General features: G+C 35.9%; 1 protein-coding gene across 6 annotated transcripts in view; it reads left to right on the top strand.

Moving 5' to 3' along the window:
• KIF21A (kinesin family member 21A) overlaps positions 1-15400 on the top strand; it is a 144298-nt gene that overhangs the window by 59263 nt on the left and 69635 nt on the right. For all 6 annotated transcript variants that reach the window (XM_047787962.1, XM_047787965.1, XM_047787963.1 and 3 more), the window contains exons 2-7: positions 7906-8128; positions 8259-8441; positions 9796-9945; positions 10647-10781; positions 11281-11448; positions 13541-13656. In XM_047787962.1, the coding sequence (XP_047643918.1) occupies positions 7906-8128; positions 8259-8441; positions 9796-9945; positions 10647-10781; positions 11281-11448; positions 13541-13656 (975 nt within the window). The remainder of the gene's footprint in view (positions 1-7905; positions 8129-8258; positions 8442-9795; positions 9946-10646; positions 10782-11280; positions 11449-13540; positions 13657-15400) is intronic.

Below are 15400 nucleotides of genomic sequence, written 5' to 3'. Positions count from 1 at the left end.
AAGACAGAGACTCCTGAGTTGTAGACAAGGAAATTTTATTACGGTAATAAACATCATGAATGTCACGTGATTTGAACTGCTTTTCCATCCTAACCATCTTATTCAAAGGAGGCAATGCAGGCAGACCTATTACATGGATATCAGGAAACACCAACTTCTCATCACAAGGATAAATATCTTTTTTTTTTTTCTTTAATGTTGTATCTATATGAGTTGATGAAAGACCATTGAACTTTTGTGGTAATCATTTCATGATGTAAGTGAAGTCATTATACTGTATACCTGAAACTTAGATACAGTTCTGTACGTCAGTTATATCTCAGTAAAAGTGAAGAAAAAAAAAAGGGAACATTGAGCTAGGAGATTCACTGTTTTCATTATGTATTCACTGTTTCCATTGCTTTGCCTAAGCAGGCCAGCTCTATGAAGTGGAAGACATTATCCCTACAGGCTGCTTGCTGCACATGCATCCTGGAGAAGTGATCCATGAAAAGAGTAGTCAGGGATTTATGTTCTGGCATACTTAGCCAGAATGTGCAAGGATGCTGCAGTCTCATGGGGGGTGGCTTCTTCCAATAGGACGTGACAGAATTAAACCTTAAATATAGTTTTGCTGTTTCATGGCTTCAACTGTAATTGGAAAGGAAGCAACTATAAGCCGATTCCCCCAAAATAAATTTTATCTTATTTTTCTGTCTTAACCAGGGCATCTTGAAACTAGTCCTCTTAGCATTTTTGATACTAAAACCAGTTACTAAAACCAGTTATGATTATTATGAAGGCAAAGAAACAGAAAATAGAATCCAATTTAAGGAAACTACTGGTCTTAGTCCCAGATTCTCCTCTCATCTTCACTAGCTACTGTCACTGCAAAGAGCCATGATACAGTGTTTCCATAAATGAAGTTCCTTGTCCCTGTGGCCACAGGAGCAATTGCTTTAAAAACTGGAGAGAATAATAGGAACCATAAAGAAATAAGGAACCAGTGGCATAACTAATGGTAGATGTAGGGTGTAACAGAAGAAAAAAGATTGTTTATTGATACCTCTTTTAAGTCAGGATTTTGCTTTTCTTAAAGGGATAATTAGAATTTGAAATTAGAGAGAACTTTAGGAATATTAAATCCAGGCTCCTTTATTCATCTTATAGATCAGAAAATTAAGACATAAAATTGTTAAATGTTTACGCAAGATCAAATTTCTACTAACAGAGTAAAGTGATGGGGCAGAAGTTAGAGTATTGTGATAAACACATGCCCAGTATTGGAATGCTACCCCTCCTTTAAGCTAGAGCAGTTTATAGGAGTTCAGCCGTAAACATTTGTTGAATTTTTTTGTGATTGAATAAGATCTATTCTTAAGCCTCAAATAATTCATTTACTTAGTGGATCAATAAGAATGCAACTTGATATCTATTGTTATAAAATCATGTACAAGTTGCATAGATTAATTCAAGCCTTATTAATGTACAGCTGTTTGAGCTAGGTCTTGAAAAATTACAGAGGGGTTTCTATGCAGAGAAGTGGAGGTCTAGCATTCCAAGCAGAGAGGAAACCATGTACATTGGCATGGTGAGTGAAACTATATAAGTTGATCAAGAAATGATCAGTGGTTTGATGTAGCTGAGTGCAACTACATTTGAGAGTAGAATTGCAGGTAGAATCCAGATTAGGAAAATCTTAGACACTATGCTAAATAAGTAGGAGATTTTTGAGGGAAAACATTGACATTTTAAGGGAAATTGGTATATGAGGTATAAGAGGAAAAGAAGAATTCAGAAATCAAAGTCAAATTAAAAAAAAAGAAGGAATGTTACAAAAGCCAACTACTGAGCACTATAGAGTTTGAAGGGTAGCAGAAAATGCACCCTATAATGTGCCAATTTTACATAAGGATTATTTTTGACCCGAAGGTAATTAAAAGTAGCAGATACAAAAAATGATCTCTGCCTTCCCCCCAATTTGTCTAGAAGCAGGATGTAACTTTTATAAAGGTATTCTTCTGCTTTCTACCAGGAAGGACAGAATTTAATTACCAGAGACTACACCAACAGATCCTACATAACAAACTTCACTTCACCTATCTTCCAGTTCCTCCATATATTTACATTCCCACACTTTTCTGTCCTAGAAACTCAAAAGTCCTTTTTCTTTTTGTTAAGATGCTACATAAACCCAAGTGCTAACCACTCTTGGAGTTACTCATCACTGAATCTTATGTATGCATGATACACAAGTTAATAAACTTCTCTTTGTTTTTTATTTTGTTAATCTGTCTCTTGTCAATCTAATTTACAGGGTCCCAGCAAGGATAATTAGAAAGATGGAGGGAAAAATGTTTCCCTCCCCTACAAGTTGTAAGTAGGATCAAATGCTGAAGAGAAGTCAGAGAGGATGAAAGTAAAAAAGGGTTCATTGTATTTAGAAATAAAAAGGTCATTTTGGAGTTCCCGTCGTGGTGCAGTGGTTAACGAATCCAACTAGGAACAATGAGGTTGCGGGTTCGATCCCTGCCCTTGCTCAGTGGGTTAAGGATCTGGCATTGCCGTGAGCTGTGGTGTAGGTCGCTCGGATCCTGAGTTGCTGTGGCTCTGGCGTAGGCTGGCGCCTACAGGTCCAATTAGACCCCTAGCCTGGGAACCTCCACATGCCACGGGAGCGGCCCAAGAAATGGCAAAAAGACAAAAAAAAAGGTCATTTTTACCTTCTGTCTAAGCAGTTTCAATAGAGTTGAGAACAGAAGCAAATGGCTACTTGTATATTGATGGAAAGATTCAGAAAATGGAGACATTTGTTCAAGTCCTTTTATCTTAAAACTGAATAAATAACAACCTTTAGCATACTCTGTTTCAAACCTTCAACCTTCACAAACTAGATATAACAAATTACATTTATTTCTCTATGGCTCTCAATGGGTTTTCCCTTTCAGATCCCACCATATTGGTCAGGAAAATAACATTCTCTAGGAAGGACAAAAATAACATTCTGAAGTGGAACTGTCACTGTTCTCTGTAACAGCCTCAGCCTGTCTACATTCATTTCCAGTGTAACATTTTTAAAAAATCCCACCTCCATTAGCAAATTAATATTGTAGATAGAACCCACATTGTTGTTGGCTTTCATAATATAATATTGCTATGGGGTATTAGAATGTCTTGTTCTAAAAATTTATGACGTAAGTTTTATGCATAATTCTTTTTCTTTAAGAAGCAGTTTTAAATATATCTAGTTGTATGATTACACATTTTAAAAAGGCTGCAGGGCTTTGTTACTATTTCTTAGTGTTAACTGAAATGTTAACTCATTATTTCTTAGTGTTGGGATTAGACAAGTATGTTTGATGTTCTTATTTTTATATAACAGTACAAAGAAAATATTTCAAAATACTTAGAGTAATAAATGTCAGATTTTAGTTTTAGTCTTCTTTTTCCCAGCAGGGCTAGTATAGTTTGTCTATATTTAATCTCAAATTATGGTTTTTATTTTTTTTGTCTTTTTTTGTCTTTTTTGCCTTTTTCCAGGGCCATTCCCTCGGCATATGGAGGTTCCCAGGCTAGGGGTCGAAATGGAGCCGTAGCCACTGGCCTACACCAGAGCCACAGCAACGTGGGATCCGAGCCGCGTCTGCAACCTACACCACAGCTCACAGCAGCAGTGGATCCTTAACCCACGAGCAAGGCCAGAGATCGAACCCGTGACCTCATGGGTTCTAGTCAGATTCGTTAACCACTGAGCCACAACGGGAACTCCTCAAATTATGGTTTTTAAATTGAGGTTTATAGCTATGTAAATTTCAAAATTTTTAAAGCAGATTAATTGGCTTGAGTTAGGACTTAATCTAAGAATTTTTGACTTGAGTATAAATGTAGGGATTTTGAGGGTTTAAAATTAGAATTTTCAAAGGAGAATTGAGAAAGTGAATATATCTTTAACCTTTGAAGTATAGTCACCTTCCAGTTATCTGCATGTGCCAGAGACCATCCCTTTCTAATTGGGATTTTTTTTTTTTTGCATTTTTCTCACATTATCCTCCCTTTAATTAATTAATTAATTTATTTATTTATTTTTCCCACTGTACAGCAAGGGGGTCAGGTTATCCTTACATGTATACATTACAATTACATTTTTCCCCCAGCCTTTCTTCTGTTGCAACATGAGTACAAAGTTCTCAATGCTATTCAGCAGGATCTCCTTGTAAATCTATTCTAAGTTGTGTCTGATAAGCCCAAGCTCCCGATCCCTCCCACTCCCTCCCCCTCCCATCAGGCAGCCACAAGTCTCTTCTCCAAGTCCATGATTTTCTTTTCTGAGGAGATGTTCATTTGTGCTGGATATTATATTCCAGTTATAAGTGATATCATATGGTATTTGTCTTTGTCTTTCTGGCTCATTTCACTCAGTATGAGAGTCTCTAGTTCCATCCATGTTGCTGCAAATGGCATTATGTCATTCTTTTGTATGGCTGAGTAGTATTCCATTGTGTATATATACCACATCTTCCGAATCCCTAATTGGGAATTTTTCAGACCTGCTGACAAATTGCCATTGCCTGCATCCAATAGAAAAGGGTTCCACCCATCTTTAAAGCCACTGTCTCTCCCCAAACATGCAAATTGTGGAATTGCATATCATCCATCCTTAAAATGCAATCCTCCTTGCCATTAGCAAGGATAACAAATTCAGGTGAGGAGAGGTTGGGAGATTAAGTTCTGAGTAACACTGACATTCTAAAATTGGCTGTCATATCTGCAAGTCAAATAGTGCTTATTCTTTATGTTGAAATGAAATTGGAAGTATCTTAATAACCAAATAAGTTAGCCTGTGGTTAGAATCATTTACTTAAAATTAATGAGGTGTTGATTTCAAATAGTAGCCTGGTGCTCATTTTCATTTAGATAGTTTTCATGTTTATCTGTTTTATTACATGGAATTTTATGAAGTGTCACAGTGCAGTTATACATCAGAGAGAGAGAGAGAGAGCAGAATCCTGGGGGAAATGAGGTGGGTTTTAGGAGACAGAAGAGCCTGGGCTCAAATATGACTTTATGTTGGAATGCAGTTAGGTGAGAGCTTCCTAAAGGAGTGAAATCTAAACAGAAATTGAAAACAGAGACTGAAGGATAGGAAACATGAGATACTCGGGCTGGAATATGACTTGGGAGGTGATTGAGAAGATGGAAGAGTGTTCAAGAGAAGAGAAAAACATATTTGAAGGCATAGAGGCTAGAGGGAGCATACCTTGTTAGTGAAACTGGTTAAAAATAAATCATCACCACCATCACTAACCAAAATGCTTTGATGCAAAGATGGAGCATGGCAAGAGGAGGCTGCAGAGCCATTTAGGGATATACCAAAGGGTTTTAAGAAAGGTAGTGAGCAGCTTCCTATTTTACAAATATCATTGATATTGCAGTCTGTGGAACAGGTTGTGGGGAGGGGACAAGATTTGACACAGGCTAACTGGTGAGCAGACTTTTCCAATAATCCAAGTAAGAGGTAGTGGTGGCTTTGATTTGGGAGGTGTTGATTGGGAAGGAAGGAAATTGATGAGCTTAAGAGCTATTTCAGAGATAATTAATAGCTCTTAGAGACAGATTAGGTAGATGGGATAGGGAAGAAGGAGTAATTGAGATCGACTCTCCTATTTCTAGCTTGCCAGCAGTCATACTATTTGACGAACAAAATATTATAAAATGAGAAAAGGAAAATAATATTTACAAACTTAAGATAAAATGATATTATAACAAATAAAAGGGTTTCTTATAAGAAGCTACATCTATGGACTATAGAACAGCCCAGGGTAATAGCAGCTTTAGCTTTCTGGCTCTACATTTTCTTGATGAGTAGATAGGAGAAAACCAAATCCCTCATCCTCCTTGGAAGAAGGAGGTGACTGGTGATTCTTCCAAGGAGATGAGGGATTTGGTTTTCTCCTATCTCATTTCATCCATTCATAGGGAGAAGAGGAGTTTGGAAAGAAGGGAATGTTAATTTTGAGAAAGACTACTCATCAAGAAAATGTAGAATCAGAAAGCTAAAGCTGCTATTACCCTGGGCTGTTCTATAGTCCATAGATGTAGCTTCTTATAAGAAACCCTTTTATTTGTTATAATATCATTTTATCTTAACAGTTTGTAAATATTATTTTCCTTTTCTCATTTTATAATATTTTGTTCTTCAGTCAAATAGTGTTAGATATAAAAGGAATCTTGGAAATGATAGTTTCTTTCAATAGGTGAGGAAATTGGAGCTTTGAGAGAAGAACCACATAATATCTGTAGAGAGAGAAAAGTAGTAGAAGCCAAGTCTCTTGAAAGCCACTTCATCCCTCTTTCCAACAAACCTGGCCAGTTTCACATTGATTATTGCATTCTATTAAAAGAAATAAATGAAGTCGAAGACTTTATGAAAAAAACACAAAAGAAGGAAAAAGTGAATAAGTAAATATATTCTTTACTGAAAACACTTTTTTGCTAGTACAGAATTCTATTTAAGATAACCAGAGTTACAGAAATTCAATCCCTTCTCAGTACTGCTTTTCCTATCTTCCACTGACTTTCTACCCTGATGAACTGGCAAAGGTTAAAACTCAGGTGATCTGAACTTAGGCTTGGCTTCATCTCTAGCAAATAGATGAACTTGTTCCACGTCTATAGACCTCTGTTTCTGTGTCTCAGAGAATAAGACTATGGAACCAGATTCCTTTGAAATCCTTTCTCTTAGTTCCTGTTGTGGCTCAGTGGGTTAAGAACCCGATGTTGTCTTTGTGAGGATGTGGGTTCGATCTCTGGCCTTGCTCAGTGGGTCAGGGATCCAGTATTTGCTGCAAGCTGTGGCATAGGTTGCAGATGCAGTTTGGATCTGGTGTTGCCATGGCTGTGGTGTAGGCCGGCAGCTGCAGCTCTGATTCAACCCCTGGCCCGGGAACTTCCATATCCTGCAGATGTGGCCATAAAAAGAAAAAAAGTCCTTTCTTTTTTCTATCATTTTATATTGTTTGTCACTGGTTGTCTTTCTTCCCTAAACTGCTTCTCCTTCTCCATGGCAAATAGGAACCTCTTAAAAGACCTCGATACAGTAAGTCAGAGATGTGTATGTCTAGGATAGCGCTGCTTATGGAGTGAATAGAATAAGACCAGATAAATATACTTTCCTTTTTTGGAAATATAGGCCTTGAAATCAGGTAGAGAAGGCAAAAGAGGAAGGTCCTAGAATCTGAAGTAGATGAAGGTAGGGTGTAGGGGAGATTTAATGCTGTAGTCTTCCAAGTAGAGAGAGAACATATGGCAATGTACATGATGATTCACTGATGTAGGAGAGAAAGTATCAAAGTTCTATTTATATTTTTAATTTCTTCTCAAAATTCTGTTTTGTATATCATGATATATGACAAATCAATATAGTACATACATGTATTTATAAATGAATATATACATTCATATATGGGATTATGCTTAATGCATTAAACCAACAGAAGGTTATGGTCAAATAAGTTTGGAAACCATTAGTGAATAGTTTGCAAAAAAGGTGAGTCAAGGGCATCCAGGTAAATACTATGTTCTTAATTTCTCTCTGGAAATAAGAGAAGAAATCTAAAACGAAGATAGCAACAAATAGCACTGTGGTGGTTGAATTTATTTAACTGAATCTTTACCTCTTCCAGAGTTAAGGGACAGTATTTACTTGCAAAAGTATTGAAGATTAATTTTACTCTTGTTCATGATTTTTCTGGCGATTGTTAAGTAACTCATACTGACATTGACTCAGTATAAATTTTCAATCCAAGGAGCAAGTAGTTGATTACATTAGTGATTTTAAAAGATCTGGCTAGGAATTTCAAAGTTCAGCTTCTTCAGTTTTTTCCCATTTATTTTATCTTTTTATTTATTTATTTATTCTTCTCACAGAATAAGACCACAGCTTGCCAAAGAAAGGATTGAAGGATGCCATATTTGTACATCTGTCACACCAGGAGAACCTCAGGTCTTCCTAGGGAAAGATAAAGCTTTCACTTTTGATTATGTGTTTGACATTGACTCCCAGCAAGAGCAGATTTACACTCAGTGTATAGAAAAACTAATTGAAGGTTGTTTTGAAGGATATAATGCTACAGTTTTTGCCTATGGACAAGTAAGTACCAAATTGTTTTCATAGAAACTGTAACTTTTCGCAAGTGTCAATTCAGTTGCACTTTAATTTTTGTCACTTGAAATTATGTTATTAAGGTCAAACACCTAACTTTCTCTGTTCTTTTATTCAGACTGGAGCTGGCAAAACATATACAATGGGAACAGGATTTGATGTTAACATCATTGAGGAAGAACAGGGTATTATTTCTCGTGCTGTTAAACACCTTTTCAAGAGTATTGAAGAAAAAAAACATGCTTCAATTAAAAATGGACTTCCTTCTCCAGATTTTAAAGTCAATGCCCAATTCTTAGAGGTAATAGTGTAATTGTGTCATTAGTTTCCTTTAAATCTTATTCTTACGACATAGTCCTTATGATTTTATACTCCTGCCTCCAGTTTAGTGCTTGGCATGTAGTGTTTAACAAATGTTGTTTGAGTGAATTAACATTAGGTAATAGTAGTAGTAAGAAATAATAGATAATCAGTTTTCCTTACTTTTCAGCATTTAAGATTATAATCAGTTGACCAGTGCCCATAGAGTAAAACAATGTTGTTTATTTCAGATTGTCTCTTTGTCCTATAACTACTTAAAATGCAGGTAGGCTCACAAAGCACTGGAAATTCAGGGACTAAGACCAAAAGAGAGGAGGAGAATGTGAGAAATAATGGGATTGATTATGTAACATATATCTGGCTATAGAAGATGGTACTACTACAAGAATAGGCAGATGTTTTAAAGGTTGGGGTGGGCTTGGATTAATTTAGGGCAGTCTCGGCTGGTGGGAGGGATGTGACAGTAAGAGGATGTCTCAAATTTGAGCAATATCGCATTTGGATGGACAGTGCCGCTATAATTCTGCGTGCTTGGTCCAGAGAGTGTTCGAGTCTAATTGGATCACCTGAGCTAATCATTTCGATCATTGATGAAACATTTTATTCAGCATGATATAGTGCAAAATAAAATGTAATTCAAATTAACATCAGTTATCTTGCTGTTGATTTTCATGGACATTTCAATTTAGTAAAAACCAAGAATGTGTTTATGCCAAAAGAAAGGTAACTGCTGGTGGAAAAGAAAAGAAAGTGTTCTTCTATCTTCCCTTCCAATGTTGTTAGACATTGTGACTTGAAGCATATTGAGAGCAGTATAAGCATACTCATCGTCTTCTAAGGTGGTAGCACAATCTTGTCAACCTTTATTGACACAGAAACTGTAATAGCATTGCTGATCTTGCAAAATACTAAGTGTTAATTTTTTAAATACATTAAGAAGGGTCGTGAAGCTAATGGGAATATGTATTATAGCTCAAGTAGTAAAATTTCTTATAATTCTCTAAGTTTAGCATTTGTCTACATTTGGTACATATTTTTTTTTAGAATTTGCTTGTATTTATACATATTTGTTTATCTATTGCAAAGGATTAGTGGAATATTTTAGCTAGTCTTTAACTCATTAGTCATGATGTAGTCTTTTACTCTCCTTATCCTTTGTAAAGGAATCTGGCATTTGTTTGTACTTTTAATCATTTTTATGTGTTATTTTGAAGAAATGTATGTCATCTGGAAGAACTTTTAAGATATGTTTGAAAGATAGTATGCAGTAGGTGTTATTATAGCCATGAGGCAATTTCTGCTGTCATTAAACTTAAAATATTTCTTTTTGATAGCTATATAATGAAGAGGTTCTTGACTTATTTGATACCACTCGTGATATTGATGCAAAAAATAAAAAATCAAATATAAGGATTCATGAAGATTCAGCTGGTGGAATTTATACTGTGGGCGTCACAACACGTACTGTGAATACAGAATCAGAGGTGACATTATGTTACAGTTAAATAGAGGATATTTGCTTTATTTAAAATATAGCATATAAAATATAGCATATCAGCTTTGCTGATCAAGATATGAAATTTGTATGCTAAGGTGTAACATGGAGTTAAAATCTGATCTTCACTTTTTTCAGGGTTTTCTTTTTTAAAAATATCACAGTTATGATAAAGTCAGTACATTTATTATAGCATTGAAAGAATCTAAGGCAATGTTTGTATGGTTTTTCATAGCTAGAAAAAAGGGTTAGAATTGAAAGTCAAGGATGAGACCATGGTCCTTTTGTGCTTTTTGCTGTAACATATGTAAGACTGTATCATGGCTCCTAAAGAGAGACTGTTTAGAAAAGTTACAGAAAAATATTTCAACAGAAGATGCAGAAGAGCCTGAGCAATCCCAGCCATTGCTTGGTTTATTCCAAAGTGTTCTACTGTAATTGTTTTGAAATGGAAGCTGCAACTGTCAGCAAATGGCAAACAATGGAATCTCAGTGTTTTCTCCTATTTAAAAAATACACTATTATACTAAGAAGTTCAGCTCAAAATGTGCCTGTAACTAAAATAAGAAAATCTACATCTGTTGCATCCTTTAACATGGGATTTTAAGCATTTGCTCAGACTTCTCATTGTATGGATGTTGTTTATTAAGTACTGTTGAAGTGAAACCCTTTCTTCTTTCCCTTTTCCAGATGATGCAGTGTTTGAAGCTGGGTGCTTTATCCCGGACCACTGCTAGTACCCAAATGAATGTCCAGAGCTCTCGTTCACATGCCATTTTTACCATTCACTTGTCTCAAACCAGAATGTGTCCACAAATAGATACTGTGAGTTATTAGTTCTAATTTTTTAAACTTTCAGGCTTCATTTCCCTAAAATCATGTGAATTCTCACAGAGAACATTTGTATCAAATTTGGTTTGAGCATTCCTTTTCCTAATGAGATGTCCTGTGTAAGCTAAAGCTGGTTAACCATGTAAGATTTTCAAATTAAAAAAAAAAAATTGGATATATGTCTGCAACGGACAGAAAGCATGCTGTGGCTATGTGGTGATGGACGTAGTTACCCAAGACCCTTTATTTTGAGGATTTTATGCTACAAGTTTCCCTTTGACATAAGTAAAGCTTCAGCTGATAAAACAGTTGGGTTTTGACCTTCTCTTACCCAATTTTGTTTAAACTTCTAATTGCAACAGATATTTTTGTGCTTATATTTATTTGGCCACATGCCTATATTTGATTTTATACATAATGGGGACAAAGTGGGATTGAAGGATATTTAGTATCATCTTAATAAAATATTTTTAATTATTTTCCTCAATTGCAGGAGAATGCAATTGATAATAAGGTGATTTCTGAATCATCACAGATGAATGAATTTGAAACTCTGACTGCAAAGTTCCATTTTGTTGATCTGGCAGGATCAGAACGACTGAAGCGAACTGGAGCTACAGGCGAGAGGGCAAAAGAAGGCATTTCCATCAACTGTGGACTTGTAAGAATAAGACTAAGGCTTGTGCTGAGAATACATCAGGGCTATTTTATTGTTCTTCCCCTTTTGTAATTCATAATACCCAAGTGGAAATCCTTCTTGTACTGGGCTGAGAAATGAAAGTTGCTATAAACTTAGGAGTAATGCGTTGACTTTTGACTGTGTAATGTTGGCTTTTTTCTCCTTTTCACATTGCAAATTTTCTTTATGTGTAAAAATTTAATTGGATTAAATTTTATGATGTGTGCACACCATAATACCTATAACAAATTAATTTAAAATTATTTTCACATTTAAAAATAATACTGTTGTAATAATAAATATGGGATGACTTTCAAAGTAGCTTTTTTGCTAACCTTCTATGACAGACTTTAGTTTGGAAACAATGATCAAATGTTTTTTAGTCATGATTGTTTCAGAATGGGTACTTTTGTAGATTGTATTAGGAATTAACTTTAATTCCATGTTATCTAGTCATTCTGATTGGAAAATGTCTTGTGTTTGAATTAGCCTAAAGCTTCTATTATATGGAAGAACACATTTAGCACCAAATTTTTGTTTTAAATGTTTTATTGATTTCATTATAAAATTGGTCATTTGTTCCTATTTAAAAGTAATGACACCCTAAATTTCTATGATGCTGACAGCATCAGGACAGGTGTTTTCTGCTTTGCTTCCGTCCCTTTCTTTCTAGTACTGGGGCTCCAAGCCTGTGGTCCTTTTTTGTCATTGCCCAATATTTGCTCTTATGTGATTGCAGCCCCTTCTGTGGGGGAATTATCAACCAAAGCAGATTAGAGAGAGCCAGCCTTCCCAACATCATTACCCATCTTGATGCTCCCAGCATATGGTAGAATATTATGTTAGAGGGAGAGAGTGACCTGGAGCCTGGACTTTGTGTATTGTTTTGAATTTCTTGGTAGATAAAATCATGGTGGTAATTACATTTGTGCTGTCAGGAAAAGACAGCAGTCATTGCTCTTCAAGCTATTGAAGCATGTTCAGTGGTGGGCACATGTGGTAGAGGTTCTGTACGGCCAGAGGTTAAACTTGTAGCTTCTCTGGAAAAGGGGGACTAAGACAGCGTGATGCTGATACCCTCTGCACAATCCTTTGGTTCTAACCAAGACAAGGTTGTAGATGTTTGCATTACTGAAGGCAAGTGTGACCAGCATTTAGGAAAATACTTATGCTGTAGGTACTAGTTCAGTGACAGCAGGAAAAGTAGTAGAATTGGCAGAAGGAGTGACTAAAGTATTCTGTAATTTGACTTTGTTTTTTAAATATTGGGTGCTTAGCACATAAAATCAGTGAATATCTAAGTACCACTATCCTTGCATTAGGAATACCTTGTTCAGAGATATCCTACTCATATTTTTATTGTGGTTAAAGGAGATTTTGTTTTCTCCTCAGGGAGCTATAGTGCAACAAGAAAGTTTCATGAAACTGTTAAACTAACAGTTTATTTCTTCATTGAGTTGAGGAGAAGAATTTGCAGCATGAGTTGGCAATTTTGGCAATTTGAGGGGGATACAACCTGATACTCTGATAATTCTAGGCATGGTCAGAAGTCATCAGTCATATAACATTTCTATTTATAAAGGAAATCTCTGAATAGAAGTTTAAGTATTTATGAATTATTGGAATATTTAATTTATTGGTTGTCAGTTTTTAGTATTTAGTACGGAAAGCTTTGAAGTTTACTTTATACTTCAAAATACAAATGTAAAATGAAACCAAACACAAGTGTTCTCAATTCTACCATGGTTCATATTATTTTCTATAAGCTTTCATTTTTTTTTTTCTCTTTTTGGCTGCACTTGAAGCAAATGGAAGTTCCTGGGCCAGGGATCAAATCTGAGCTGCTGCTGTGACCTATGCCACACCTGTGGCAACACCAAATCCTTAACGCATTGCACTGGGCCAAGGATCAAACCCATGCCTCACAGCAACCTGAGCCATCACAGAGACAGTGCTGGATCCTTAACCCTCTGTACCACAGTGGGAACTCCTATAAGCTTTCATTATTTAAAAGTGTTGTATTATAATTAGGAAATTTCTATCATGAAAATTTTCCTTTCTTTTTGTCTTTTAGTTGGCACTTGGCAATGTAATAAGTGCATTGGGAGACAAGAGCAAGAGGGCCACTCATGTTCCCTATAGAGATTCTAAGCTGACGAGACTACTGCAGGATTCTCTTGGGGGTAATAGGTATGTGTTAGTGTTCTCTTTTTTTTCCTTTTTTTTTTTTTGGTCTTTTTTGTCTTTTTAGGGCTGTACCACCAGCATATGGAGGTCCCAGGCTAGGAGTCAAATCAGAACTGTAGCCACTGGCCTATACCACAACCACCGCAATGCCAGATCCAAGCCTCATCTGCAACATACACCACAGCTCATGGCAATGCCAGATCCTTAACCCACTGAGTGAGGCCAGGGATTGAACCTGCGTCTTCATGGATGCTAGTCAGATTCGTTTCCGCTGAGCCACAATGGGAACTCCATATGTATTAGTGTTTATCCTCCACATTCCTGAATTTCAATTATTCACTATTTTATAAATACGTTTGTAAAGTGATTTATAAGAACTGTTTACATTGTAAAGCAAATTAATAGGATGAAGAACTAATAATTATTAAATATCCCACATGTGTGGGTTCTTTGGTATGTTGTTATTTTACATATTTTTTAAAGTATCTCTTGAGGTAGATATTATTCTTCCTATTTTATAGATAAAGAGATTGAAATCCAGAGAGGTTAAGTAATTACTTCAGTCACTTAGCTTATAAATGAAATCCTTGGCGTGTGCTCTTTCTACCATATCATCGTTTCAGTTTTAAGTGCTTGGCACATAGTCGATGCCTAAGAAAAATAAATGCTGTCTTCTGTGTAATTACAAAGTAATTTATTATTGATGATTTTTTTATAAAGTCTCCGAAAAATTACATTTTTTTTACATTTGGGAAAAATTTTTTAATGTTAATTCCATGAAGTATAGGGTGTTAGCTGGTTATTAACTTTGCCAGAATCACTGATATTCCTCCTTCTCTGTACTTTGCATAGTTTTGATATATTTCATCAGCTGAACATATTCTCTTGGTAATGCATTCCTCTTTATAAACATCAACATGATGACTTTAATAGTGGAAATGTTTTTGGCATTTAAGTTCAATCATATCACAATTGAACAAGTTGTAGACAACTACAATGAATCTATTTTACAGTGTTTTCAGTAGGCTAACAGCATGGTTACTGATGCTGTAAAAAAAAGACCAATAGATGCTGTAAAATGACCTGGTAAAAGTTGCACACTTTCTCTTTGAACAACTGTTATCCAGAGAGTTTTGATAATGTTGAATCTATTTAGGTTTGAAGTTGGATGGGTTTAGAAATAAAGTGTTTTTTGGGTTTTTTTTTTTTTTTTGTCTTTTTAGGGCCACACCTGTGGCATATGGAGGTTCCCTGGCTAAGGGTCTAATCAGAGCTGCAGCTTCCAGCTTGCACCACAGCCACAGCAATGCCAGATCCGAGCTGCATCTGCGACCTACAGCACAATTTGCAGCAATGCTGTATCCTTAACCCACTGAGCTAGGCCAGGAAATCAAACTCATGGATACTAGTCAGGTTCGTAACCTGCTGAGCCACAGTGGAAACTCCCATGAAGTGTTTTTTTTGTTTGTTTTTTTGTTTTTTTGTTTTTATTTTTATTTTCCCACTGTACAGCAAGGGGATCAAGTTATCCTTACATGTATACATTACAATTACATTTTTTTCCCCACCCTTTGTTCTGTTGCAACATGAGTATCTAGACGAAGTTCTCAATGCTATTCAGCAGGATCTCCTTGTAAATCTATTCTAAGTTGTGTCTGATAAGCCCAAGCTCCCGATCCCTCCCACTCCCTCGCCCTCCCATCAGGCAGCCACAAATCTTTTCTCCAAGTCCATGGTTTTCTTTTCT

The sequence above is a fragment of the Phacochoerus africanus genome, chromosome 7, assembly GCF_016906955.1.
Source record: "Phacochoerus africanus isolate WHEZ1 chromosome 7, ROS_Pafr_v1, whole genome shotgun sequence".
NCBI classification, from domain to species: Eukaryota; Metazoa; Chordata; class Mammalia; order Artiodactyla; family Suidae; genus Phacochoerus; species Phacochoerus africanus.
This window is presented reverse-complemented; position numbering and strand designations above follow the sequence as displayed.